This window comes from Talpa occidentalis, unplaced genomic scaffold (genome assembly GCF_014898055.3).
Source record: "Talpa occidentalis isolate TD23 unplaced genomic scaffold, MPIMG_talOcc4v2.1 talOcc4.2, whole genome shotgun sequence".
In the NCBI taxonomy this organism is placed as follows: domain Eukaryota; kingdom Metazoa; phylum Chordata; class Mammalia; order Eulipotyphla; family Talpidae; genus Talpa; species Talpa occidentalis.
Window position 1 is genome coordinate 82,195,470 of NW_023602073.1, and position 13,936 is coordinate 82,209,405.

The window sequence follows — 13,936 nt, forward strand, 5'->3', positions numbered from 1 at the left end:
TGGCAGGCAAAATGGTAAAGGAGGTGAAAAGGTACAAGCTTTCCATTATGAAATGTCAGGGGATATAATGTACAGCATGGTGAGTAAGTTAATACTGTACTGTATATAAGTTACTAAGAGTAGATCATAAAAGTTCTCACCACAAAAAAAAAAAAGGAAATTTTTTTAGAACCATGTACGGTGATAGGTGTTAACTAGACTTATTGTGGTAACCATTTCACAATATATACAAATACTGAATTATTACATTCTATACCTGAAACTTAAATGTTATATATCAATTAAACTCAATAAAAACAAATAAATGTAGTGTTTTAACAGCTTCCAATTAGCTAATATATTAGTCTCTTTTCTCTTATGAAGCCAAAAACAGATGCTGGAGAGAAAGGTATATAAGCACTCTTAGATAATTAGCTGTTGGATAGAATTAAGTTAAATGAAGCTATCAACACAAACTTATTTGTCAACTAAAAGAATATACATTTGTAGTACTTAATCATGAACAACAATCTATTGGGGAAAAAAAAAGGTTCCTGGTTCAAGATGATAGTCTAGGCATATTTGTTTCTTATTCTTTCTAAAACTTTATATCCTTCCTAAGGTATAGTATAGTAAAGGAATAAAGAGAGGAGAAACCTTTTAACAACAAGATGAATGGAAGAAAGGAATTCAAGTATGTGATAATGCAACATAATCTGGAAGCTGGAAAGCCATATATAAAAGATCCTTAGGGATGAAACTGGACTTTTGCAGTAAACTTGATGTAGTATATACACACGATGCCTGTTAATGATACACACCTGGACACATAATTTATAATGCAAAATAGCTTCAATAAATGAAATAAGACAGAATGACCAAGATAATATTTAAAAAAATAAAGCAAATCTTGGTTCAGGAAATCTGTTATCTTTATCCTATTTATGGCTCCCTCCACCATAGCAACCGTGCAAAGAATAAGTTATCCAGTAGGAGTGAGCATGTTCTGTGTAAATGCCAGAAGAAATAGTAAAAAATTGAAATAAAATAAAATGTTTTTAGTAAAACATATGATTTATCTCTCATTTATTTTAAAATATAATTTGCAGACAAAGAAATTCCAGTCACAAGAGTTCCCAATAATGAGGTTTCTTAGCTTTTGAAACTAAACTACAAATTAACATAAACATGAATGGACCATCAGATATACACAGAAAACTATCAACATAAAGAAAAAAGATCACAATAACTGTAATTTTACTTAAAGGAAACCAGAACTGTAATTTTACTTAAAGGAAACCTTCAAGAAAAATGTTTAGTATCTTTAGATATTCAAGAAGAAAATAAATCCATAAAACAAGGATAGGTGAAAAAGAACAATCAGAACAATAAGGTACTTGAGGAAAGAAAGAATTTGTTATCTGTAACAAAATTCAGGATAAAGTTTGAAGTTAAAACTGAATACATAACCAAGAATTTAGATCAAAACAGTAACAGAAAATATGAAATATGAGACAGATGGCCAAATGAAGATATCCAGCAACTGATGAACAAGAGCTCTCAAAAGTGAAAATGGAGAAAAGAGAACTATCAAGTTAGCTTCAAAAGAAATTCAGACATTAGATTTCTCATCAGTTATAAATGAACAATAGATGACACATGCCTTTAAAATTCTAAAAGAAATGTTTTTTTAATGTAGATTTCTATGCACAATTAAACTAGCTATCAATTGTATTAACTGTGAGGACAAAACACTTCAGATATACAAAGACTTTTTACACGTGTTTCTTTTCCACTTTTTTTTTTTTGAAAGATTTATTTATTTATGCAAGCACTGGGTACAGTCAGAAGCACGGGAGGGTGAGAGAATTCACCAGAGCCAGAGCGGGGAACAGAACAGGCAGACGGACGAAATACACTGTTGAGGGGAGCAGCAGGTGAGGGCAGGAGGTCTGTCGCGCCATGTGGGACCCTCCTCGGTGGCCGGTCATCGAACTGGCGCTGCAGAGGCTGCGGGCAGTCTCGCAGCCCAGCGCTCAACCGCTGCGCCACCAGGGGAGGTCCTCTACTTTTTTTTAATCCTTGCAAAACCAGGAGTTTGGGAAAGGAAATCCAGAAAAAAAGAGGATATGATTTACAATTCATGAGAAGTCCAATGTGAGTATACCTTAGCAGCAGAATTAGAAAACAAGTCTCCATATAAGTAAAGGAAGTTGGTAAGTGCTTCTAAACAAGCAAATCCAACAGGGAGGATGGAGTGGAAATTAACAGGATAACATCTTTTGCTTTCTCCCTTGACGGTGAATTAATGCCCTAAACCACATTACCAGTACATATATGCTTTCAGCCACAGAGAAACCTAGTAAGAAAATGTGCAATGATCAACTGTGGAACTCAGAAGTTAAATTATCCTATTAGAACTCGACTTAAGAAGGAAAACCAAGAACAAAACAGTTACACAGGCCCAAGCAAACTCAAGCAGCATAATCTTAATAGGTGCAAATAGATTTTAATGATAAATATTCTTACATTAAAAGTAGAATATGAAATATTAAGCAAATATTTTCTAATTTAAATTCTAAAAAATCATAGGCAACACACCTGACTATTCTCTCTCATACTCTAGAGAAGCTGCTCAGCAAATCATATGGTACTATAGTCAAATATATCCAGAATCATATCACTTCTTGCTATTTCCACCACCACCCTAAATTCTCCCTTGAATGACTGCAGAGACCTCGTAGTTGACGACATGCTTTTTACCTTGGTTCACTAGGGTCTATGTTAGGAGCTAGCAAACTATAAACCAGAGGACAAATTTAGCTTACCACTTGTATTTGTTAAGTTTTACTAGATCAGGGCTACACTTTCAATGTATTGTCTATGCAGCTTTTCTGCTGCAATGGCAGAGCTGAACAATGTAAAAGACTACTGTAAATCCCATGAAGATGAAAATACTTGCTGTCTGGTACTTTATAAAAAATTTTGCCAAATCCTAGTCTGTGTGCAACACAGTGGTCAGTGTGATTATCTGAGAACATCAATGATGCCATTTTGCTTACAATCTTCTAGATACTTTCCATGTGAAAGTTAGTCAAAGTCCTAAAACTTGTTTGCTTGCTGTTATTCTATCTCCTCCAGCATAATCCCAACACGGGACTTGCTTTTACTATAGTGTGGAATGCCCTTGTCCAGATAGTTGTTTGTTCCTCCCATCCTTAAAGTTGTTTGGTTTCAGATTTATAGACCATAAAACAAGAAGGCCATACAATTTTTTTTAAAGGCCACTGCCTTGTGTATTTGAGGCATCTGAGAAACAGAATGACAAAATATTCTCCTAAATTAGAATTTGTTACAAAATTCCAGAAAGTTAAGCTAAATTAGTTTCACTTACTATGGAGTAGGAGGTATTAAATTGGTAGTCCACATTCAAACCTGCCTTTTCCATCAAAATAATAAGAGTCTGATACCATTTTCATTTCAAATTATATTTATGGATCATCCAATTGGACACACAGCACCACAGGAAGACAACAAATATGCCATCACACAAAGTATCAGTGTCCTATTTCAACTTCAGCCCCCAAGGTTTAGTTTCTTTTCTTTTTCTTTTTTTTAAAGATTTATTTATTTATTTATACATGCACTGGGTACAGTCAGAAGCGCGGGAGGGTGAGAGAATACACCAGAGCCAGAGCAGGGAGCAGAGCAGGCAGAAGGACCGAAGCACACTGCTGAGGGGAGCAGCGGGCAGCAGGAGAGGTCTGCGCGCCATGTGGGACCCTCCTCCGGTGGCTGGGGAGCAGCCGGGGATCCGAGGCTGCAGGCAGCTTCGCAACCCAGTGCTCAACCGCTGCACCACCGGGGAGGCCCCCAAGGTTTAGTTTCTAATGAAACCCCTTAACCAATTACATTTTCAGTCTATTAAAACTGGTATGCCTTAAAATGAGCATTTTATCCCTGACTATATAAATCAAGTCAAACACCAACCATCAACTAGTAACTCCTTTAATAACATTGCTTTGAAGCAGAAGTAAACCTTGACTCATAACTCATTTTTCTTTTAGGCCAAATTATGAGTTAGTGGATTAAAAAAAAAAAAACAAAAAAACACAACCTCCTGAATCCATTGTTAATGATGACGTAAATGCTTCAGAAATACTGCTTAGTTACCTAGACTTCTAAATAAATTTCCTGGAACCTCAGAAGTTCAAGTATTAAAAAACACTCCATATTCTAAGAAAAAGATGATACCAAGAATTTAAGAACTTAAGTTTTTCAAAATCTCAATAACTATCCTTTTCACTTTTTAACAAATAAGAAGGCAATAAAGGCTCTCTAAAATTGATGTCTACTTAGCTGCATGCCACTACCTTGTTTCTCATTGTCTTCACCCTTAAAAAGGCTTTCACTTTAATTACAGAATAAGAGTTGTATTAGACAATAAGAGTAGTATTTATTCTAGAGTTTATTCCAAATTTCAATTTTCTGAGTACAGCTAGACTTTTAGATTTTGTTTATGCACAGAAACACTTGCTCTCCCTCAATTAATGAATGAAGGCACCAAGATATCAAGAATACATTCATTTTACATAAAACTCAAAAATCAGACAAACAGTAAACTCTTAATATATTTTAGTATGATCTCATATTAAAAATTAGATTTATATATAACTTTCAGAAATATCCACATGGTCTTATTAGTTCATACATCATTCAATAGGTGGGATTTTTTTTAAAGGCTATTTAGAAAGCATGGTAAAAATCCCAAACCAAGCCTATAAAGATGAGTACTTTTTTCCACTGTGAATTTTTTTCAACTAGGTCTTTAGTACTTCAGCCCATACTACCCTACTAAACTGCATTCTCAAAGATTCTAGATTATATTTTTTAAAAGTAGTAATGCCAATCTTTTTTTAATTTAAAGGACAGATGATACAGGCAAAACACAAAAATGCTAACTATAGAAAAAGAGAGATGTGGAATCCAGGCATTTGAATTAAATTCACAAGTTTTGAACAGTTTATCTTTAAACTTGTCTTTTGTGTACTTAGTTCCTGCTTCTGCAAAAAAAGTGTGGGGGGAAAGGTGGGTTTAAACTAGTTAGATGGTCCTGTTATATTTTTAATGTTTTCCTTTAACATTCCAGTTTATAATTTTAAAAATTATTTACAACTTTGTGTCCTTCTGGCTTTTATTTCCATTCCTATAATTAACACAAAATGAGGAGTGAAACGGATTCTTTATCCTAACCAACATGTTATCCCTAACATGTTAGGGAAATGTTTTCACAAGAATAGGTACCTATGGTTCTGTAAAAATAGGCCAATCTGTTTATTTAATGGTAAAAACAAAACAGCTTGGTAAACAAGTTTTATTTACAGACAATGCATTTGGATTCATTTCTTGATGATGGGATAGTTTACTCCAGAACTTAACATTCAACTCCCTTCTAAAGCATCATACACATTTGAATTTCATTAATTTTCTCTAAAATCTTTCATTATTCAAAATAATTCTCTTTTCCCCTTTGTACTTCCTATATATTTTATAACTCTTCTTCAGTTTTCAATTTTAAGTCTGCTAAGTATTTTGTAATTCGTGTAGTTTAACACATCAGTTTCTATTTTAGCATCATCTGTTAACTTGAGTCATTTGTCCTAGTAAAATTATAAACTCAAGCTAAAATTTAAAGCTACAAGTTATGTTAACAAATATAATTTGTAAGAATAGCCCCCAAAAGTCAATTTTTATTTATTCAAATCATTTCCATTTTCATTATGTCCAATATAAAAGAATTAAATACGACAACAGAAGTAAGATTTTGGGCTCATGAATTTTTAAAAATGATACTTTGGAAACATCTTATTTCATGTCTACTGTATTCTCCAAACAGTTAATGCTCCTGCCAAAATTTGTTACTATAACATGTCAATTAAATATGTCTTTATACACTGTTAATGCACGTTCCTTTCTTTGCTTGAAATATCCTAGTTTTTTTTTTTTGTTTGTTTGTTTATGAATCTAGATTTAATTTCTGCTGTAGAACCCAGATGAAATGTTACATTGTCCCCTGGGCAGAATAAAATCATTATTCCCTTTTACCTTCCCATAGCATTTTGCTATTGCTTGCTATTAATTTTTCCTTCTATTATAATTACTTATTTTCATATCTAGTTCCAGTAGGCTGTTTGCTTTTTAAGGTATCCTAGTACTCTTCTCACAATGTTACAATAAACATATAAACTAGGCATGGCCTGTCAGGATAAATTAAGTAATATTGTGATTTTAAGAGAACATAAATAGTATGAGAGACATTCTTACAAAATTAGAGCTAAATCATTCTATAAGAGACAATTTTAAAAACAATGTATCTAAACTATTTTTAGATGAATGACTCTTCTGAATCCTAAACATTATAACACTTAGGCTAGTAATATTTTTATATGTTCAATAAATGCCAGACCAGACCATATATAAACAAAACTTTAAGAAAATAAATCTCTACAATGTAGTTATCATTGATAAGAGAATTATGTATTTTTATAAACTGCTGCTTCAACATCTTTCCAGGGAGTTTATATTTCCTCGGAAACAATTTTATAAGTAACACTGCAAATTAATTTTGTACCCTAATCTCAAAATACTGTCACTTGCAACAAACATATGACAAAGGTGCCACCAAGTATCTTGTGAGGTATTTCTAGTACAGGACCATCTATTCTAGTCAAGTGTTCCCACTAAAATGTCACAATGTGGTGATTTTTTTCCCTCTGCATGCTAAGACTTCCTAGTTTGTGTTTAAATGGATACTGCTATATCAACCTGTTATCAAACATCCCACCCCATCTCTACCCCTGTGTGTTGAATCCCAAGCCCTATTCTGTTCCATATTTTGCTGGCATTATTTTTATTTAAAGCATTTCTCTTTAAAAAAATCTACTGTCATTTTATTTTTGCATTTTAAAGAGGGAGGTATACTAGGAAAATGAGAAACGAAAACAAAAGAGGCACCTGCATAGACACAGGTGGGCAGAGAACAGCTTTTGAAAGGGGCAGGTTTATTGAAAGGGATGCCTGCTCAGACACAGGCAGACAATCTTGGGACAAGAACTGCTAGGAATGCATTTTAAAACTTCCTTTACCAATGCAACATAATTTTGAAATCTTGTTGTGTTTTGGTTTTCTGCTAAGGTTTTAATACTACTCTAATAAACGGAATACTACTACTCTGAGAAATGGAGTAACTGCCCACTTAGCTTAAGAGTAAGTCACAAACGAATTCAACAGCAATTTTTTATTCTATTTTCACCTAAAAATGATAATCCAAAGCATTTCAACTATCAACCTATTTATGGTGTGTGTGTGTACATTTCAAAGTAAGAATTCTGAGACTAAAATCATTACAAAAGTAGAACTGGAAAATTACATTTATTTATAATAACATCATTTTACTATTATTTCCTCAGTAAAAAATAGTTATCATTATCATATTTGTTTTCTCAACTTATCTCTTGATTTTGTTCTTTTCTCCCAGTTTAAGTTTCCTCCCTTGTTTCCCTATGTATCATGGACGTGGTTGATCCTTTATCTTCTAATTCTCAGCTTGACTTTTACTTTCCATCCTGTTTCAATCCTTCAATGCACCTTAACCAGACCACCCAAGACCTGTTGGAGAGTTATCATACCAACTGCACAAATTTGTTCAACAAAAATGCAAACTGATAATTTTGCCTCTACCCAATACATTTTTTGTTATCGTCACCATCTTTTTCAGTGAAATCCCTCTTCTATTTACTTTCATGTCCTATTGAAAACTGTTACCACTTTCTTCAATTTTATGCCCCATGGCACACTAAATTATTAGCAGATGATCTGAACTTATACTTCACAGGAAATAGACAATTATACAGACATGCAAACTGCGTGCTCACCCTTACCAAGAAATTATGATCTGGGTCCATATTATGCATTCTTCCCTACTAGAAGAAATAGTATCTCCCTTTCTAAATCTAAATATTCTATCTGTGATGTTCTTAACACCATCTTATCCAAAACTAAATGACATTGGCCCATTATTCATATTTTCTGGTATTTTCTCTCAGCCTCTCCTGCTCCCATAGTCCCATCATCCCTGAAGTTTCTCCCACTCAATGGGAAAAAATTCTTTGAAGCTACACACTTTCTCTAGTTTCTATGCAATTTCTCTCAATCACTATTAAGAAAGTCCATGACGACTAATGTAAATTAAGTCACTGCTTTATATTCCTTTTGATTCATGAAATTCAATTTTATCTCCATCATTAATATTTTTCACACTTCTTTTCTGTCTCCTCTGTACCTTCCTTACCTGTTTGCCCTTAGTTAATGGCAGAGTTCTAGTCTCCATGCTCTTCTTATCTCTACCCTGAGTTCCTTGTATATATTTCCAGCTGCCATGAAATCTCGATGTGAGTACCACTGAGGCATGTCAAATAATCATATTATAATTTTCTCTAACCTTAATATAAATTTTAATCTCACCTTGTAGATAACAAAATTTACCAAATTAACTGGAGGATCATTCTAGAAACTTCTGTTCCTTTCACCACAGCTCTAGAGCCAATCAATCAAAAATTCTCTCCATTCACCCCTAAATCTTTTTCTTCATGTACTCGTAACCAGTTAGTTCAAACTTTTACCATCTGCCTTGGACTACTATAAATAGGTCCCCTGCTAAATCCTCCAAACTGATTTCCATGCTCTGGTCTCAATTTCTCAAATCTATTGTCTATATAGCTATCATAATAAATTTATTGAAAATGTCAGATCACACTTTTTTTTTAATGATTTTTTTTTTTAAATTTTATTTATATAAGAACCAGGGTACAGGCCAGATGTAAGGGGGTGAGAGGATTCACCAGAGACAGAGAGGGGAACAGAACAGGCAGACTGACAAAATACACTGCTGAGGGGAGCAGCGGGCAAGACAGGAGAGGTCTGCTGCGCCATGTGGGTTTCTCCCTGGCCGGCCAGGATGAAACCTATGTTGCAGAGGCTGCGGACAGCTTCACAGTGTGGCATTCAACTGCCTGCGCCACCAGGGAGGCCCAACACTTCTACTTTCTTATTTAAACTTTTCAATAACTTTTCAGTCACCTTCTAAGACCTTATGTGATCCAACTCCTAACTTTACAATCTCATTTCTTCCCTCCCTCCAAATCCTTGACCTCATAAAAAAACAAACAAAAAACAGTAACATTAATAAAGCTTTAAGTTCATTAAACGTATACCCAGGTGGCTTAAGATAATTTTTCTAATGCATTTGGTTCCCCTGTCTAGAACAGACTTTCTCTGATGCGCATACTAGTTAAATTTTTCTGTTACTTTGAAGTGTAACCTGACAAACACTTCTTTTGATTACCACTCCACTATCATCTCCTCAAGATAAAGTTAATTTCTCCTTTCTCCAGATTATACTGTACCTATTTCTATAATGTAATTACATTATACAGTTGATCCTGCTTCAAAAACTCAGAATTTTATCATCTTCATAATGGTACTCAGGCATGATTTATGAAGAAAGATACTATATCTGACATACAACATTACCCTGAAAATAAAAGCACTTAATGAAGGCAAAAGTAGGGTAAAATTGCAAATTATGGAAGAATGAATCTGAAATCCTTGCTCAGGGCAGAATGCTGTAATATCCAAAGGATAAAATGCTGTAATATCCAAAGGATAAGTGTACAGAAAATTAAAAAAAAAAAATGACTTTGTAAAATAACACAGAGATTGAAAGCAAGAGTCACAGTTTTTGTTAGAATACACATAAAATGCTTATTTAGTACAGAGTCAGGAACACAACTGCGACTATTATTAACTGAAGTCACTAGACTTGGGTGGATTAAAAGTTAGTCTAGGTCATAGGTACTTTTGTTTTCAATCCTAAGAAATACAGATTCCATCAAAACTCCTGTCTTTTTTAAGAATTAAAAAAAAGTCATTTAAAAGTTAATTCTTATTAGGTTAAACTTGGGAAATAATAACTATCATGTTAGTAACTAATTTATGTAATTGTCTGTACCCTAGTGGAAATCATATCATCAAGAAATTCTATTGAAGAGACTTAGCAATTTCTTATTGCTAGAAGTTCTTTTGTTACCACATATCAAAAATAAATCATCAAGTGATTAACAAAGCAAAATCAAGGATATTTTTTCTTATAGAGCTATAAATTCTAAAATAGTTGAAAAAAACAGCTTTACCTTCAGGGGCATCTGCATCACATCTCTTTGGCATGGGAAGGGTTGAATTGCCTTTATGGTCAACAGTTATATTGCTCTAAAAGATGAGAATTCAGTTAAAATGTCAATATTATATTAATAAATATATTTAGATTAAAAAGTCATATTTGAACTTTACATTTTGTTTCCCATTAAACTCTACCTAACTAATATACTAAAAGGTGAAATTTGTGCAGAATTGCAATTAGAAGAAAAAGATTTATGGTAAATTTAACATTAGCACTTTTTACAATATCAACGTCCTCTATTGAAGAGCTTCTTCCCATAGAAGTAGTCTACTTATTTTTCCACTTTGGAACAAGAAAGGATAATCTGTCTGCACAAAAGCATGATCTTTATTCATTTACAGAAGAATGTTTATAAGTCTGACCTACTGAATTAAATACAAGGGAGGAGCAAGAAGAGAACAAAAAGATACAAGAAGTAAGAAATATGATTCAGGTATTCTTTTAATACTATGTTTCCCATACTCAAGTCATCTGTGTACCTCCATTATGATAAGGATTGTGCCTTATTAATATCTTTCAATGTATTTGATGTGCTTGTTAGATTTTCTTTTGTTCCTAATTACACGTTAGGGTAAAGAAAGAATGGAGGCAGTAAATGATAAAAACAGGGTGATCTGGGCAGACTAAATTAATAATGAAAGATTCCATTAAATAAAGCAAGGCTTTATACATTTAAGAGGCCCTGAAACATGGGCTTGATTTGAATTGCTAAGATGCAGAATTCTAACAGCGTAATCTCAAAAGGGAGGTTCCATGTTCCTTGCCCCACCTAATGAAGGGTGGAGCTGAGTAGCTAGAGGAACTTAAAAAGGACTTGGGAGAAAATTTAGAGGAGGCATATGGAGCAGAGACACATCTAAAGAAGCCACCCATTCTTTTTAGCCTTGGACTTGCCCCAGGGTAATGGGGAACATGGAAGGAAACACCTGAAAGAGACATGGGTGAGAGACCTGTTGGGAAGCTGACAATGGCAACTATTATTTTGACTTGGACTTGATTTTGTTCCTTTCCTACAGATTTACCTGGCTCCTTCTGCCCCTTTCCTATGGTTCCAATGTTTAAACGTGTGGCAACCTTTTGGAACTCAGTGGTCCCATTTTGGGCTGACCCTGTTTGGCTGGGTATTTACTTATGAGGGGATAGGTAATTTTGGGTATTTCACTTGGAAAGTATTATTCTTTCTTCTCTTTCTTTCTATGCACACTAGTTCTATAAAGTTCTTACACATTAAGAATATGCTTTGTCTTTATGTGGCTGGTGGCAGAACCCCTATGTGTAAATTTGGGGGTTTGGGGGTGCCCCTCAGTTTTCACACTAACACCACCTCAAAAATAGTCTACCATGTAAGATATAAGATGGTGATGCACTGGGGTAGACTGAACATCCACCAACTGTTAGAAAATGTCAGTACATATTGAAAGATACACTGTAACAAAACAAACCTCAAAGGCTATGGCCTATCCCTCCTAGGATTCTGGCTTCAGGAGATCCAAGACTTAGCTGAAAACTACTAATGTGTATTGAGTCTTTTCTTCATTGTATTAGTACAGAAAACCACTTTGGATTTTCCAGTAGTCTATAAAGAATGCTTATTGACTGTCCAACTCTCTACTGAACTGGAAAACTCTGTGATTGCTTATTGAAAGATTCAAAGTTCTCAAACTAAGTTTCTTAATGGAAATGTAAGAACAGAAATGCAGAAAAGTATTGTGGATAACATTAGGGAATATTTAAAGAAAAGTACAGAAATCAAATTTAAAATCTTGCCTTGTTTTTACAAATTCTCATCAATAAATTAGATCGATAATACCAAAATTGCCCTGAAGGTCACCACAGCCATTAGGGAACTCTCTTTAGTTTCCAAAACATGACGTTGCATGCTAAATTCAAAACTGTAGACTTAAAAACAATCTTTCTAATGGTTAATAAATAGCAAGATATAAAATAAGAGATCTCAGTCTACTTCCTCTCTTATCCTCTTCATGAGTCATTACTACTTATTGCTCTCGTATTCTACATAAGAAAAATTATAAGGTGGAATGAAATATTCTTTTGCTTTTGCCTTTCAGGAAGTGGACTTGGTCTCAATATGGGTGAACAGAAACGATTTTATTCCATCTAAGGTCCACTGCCAACCATCAGAGAAACTATCTCAGACATTTTTGTGAAATAACCATTTGTCTTCACAAATGGTCCTAGTCTTGGGTTCTAAAAGTATTAATAGTAATTGAATGAAACACTTATGCTACCATGTAAGACATTTAGTTTCCACCTTATGGTTTCTACCTACTTCCTAATATAGAAATATACTAGAAGAAAAAAAATGTAGTTGAATGGGTGCATCAAACTTTTCTTCATAAAAGCTTCATAAAAGTTCTTTGAAGAAAGAGGCTTTCTCTTACAAAAAGAATTGTTACAAGACAAGAGGTATGGCTCTGAGAATTAATACCTATGTCAGTCTTCACAAATTATTTATTTAAAATATCACTATCTTTAAAATATCAGAAAAATCAAATTTTAAATTTCAGACTTACCTCTATTAAGTAATTTTGGCTTCCATACATAACATATTGGGGAGCAAGGCTATAGATCATATAGCTAGTATGAAGGACAATAAGCAGAAGTATCATGCAGAGAAATAAGAGTGCCTGTGGCCTGGTTCTACCTCTTCTGATTTTATATAACTGGAAAAAAAGAAAAAGAGTAAGAATATTTCAGATATGTTTTATTTGTAAGAGTCTAAATCCTGCTTATGTACTAGGGGAATCACTATTCCATCAACCATTTCTTTATTACAAAATAAATACTAAAAATTTTTTATCATCTCAAATAATTGAGCAATAAACATAGTAATTTCCCCATAAAGCTTTTAGATTTAGAATTATATTTACTTGAACATCATTTCTGGGCCTCCCTTGGTGGCGCAGCGGTTGAGCGCTGGACTGCAAAGCTGCCCGCACCTATGCAGCGCCAATTCGATCCCTGGCCACGGGCGAGGGTCCCACCTGGTGCGACAGACCTCTCCTGCTGTGCCCGCTGCTCCCCTCAGCAGTGTATTTCTTTGTCAGTCTGCCTGTTCTGTTCCCCGCTCTGTCTCTGGTGAATTCTCTCACCCCCGCCCCGTGCTTCTGACCGTACCCAGTGCTTGTATAAATATATAAATAAATCTTTGGGGGGAAAAAAAAAACCAAAGTCATTTCTATTAAAAACTCATGACATCTTTATAGACACTGATATAAAATTTAGTTTGTAATAATGTGTGATAATATGACTACAGATAATTTCCTATCTTATCTATAAGATAGATATTTCCTGTCTTATCTTATCCACACTAGGAAGAAACTCAAAAATATGGTTACAACTACAAGGAACCAGGTGACTTGCTATTTTATATCAATGGCAGAGCACACTTTTATTTTAGCAACTAACATATCACCTTCCTGTTTTATTACTAGATTATTTAGTATAGTATAGAGTAACAGAACTAATTCCATATGACATTTCTCAGCTTCCCTTACCACTAATAGAAGGTAACTGTGATATAATTTTAAACACTGAAAGGAAATCCAAAGTCTGCTAGAGATTGCTGGGAAAGTCTTGTTTTATTGATATAGGTGTCATCCATTCCTCCTATCTACCTATATCCTTATGGAACATGTA

General features: G+C 34.1%; 1 protein-coding gene across 1 annotated transcript in view; it reads right to left on the reverse strand.

Annotated features, from left to right (window-relative positions):
• Positions 1-13,936, reverse strand: part of LMBRD1 (LMBR1 domain containing 1) — an 87,925-nt gene that overhangs the window by 8,120 nt on the left and 65,869 nt on the right. Inside the window, exons 13-14 of the mRNA XM_037519928.2 lie at positions 12,811-12,960; positions 10,230-10,305 (exon numbers count right to left, since the gene is read on the reverse strand). Of these exons, the coding sequence (XP_037375825.1) occupies positions 10,230-10,305; positions 12,811-12,960 (226 nt within the window). The remainder of the gene's footprint in view (positions 1-10,229; positions 10,306-12,810; positions 12,961-13,936) is intronic.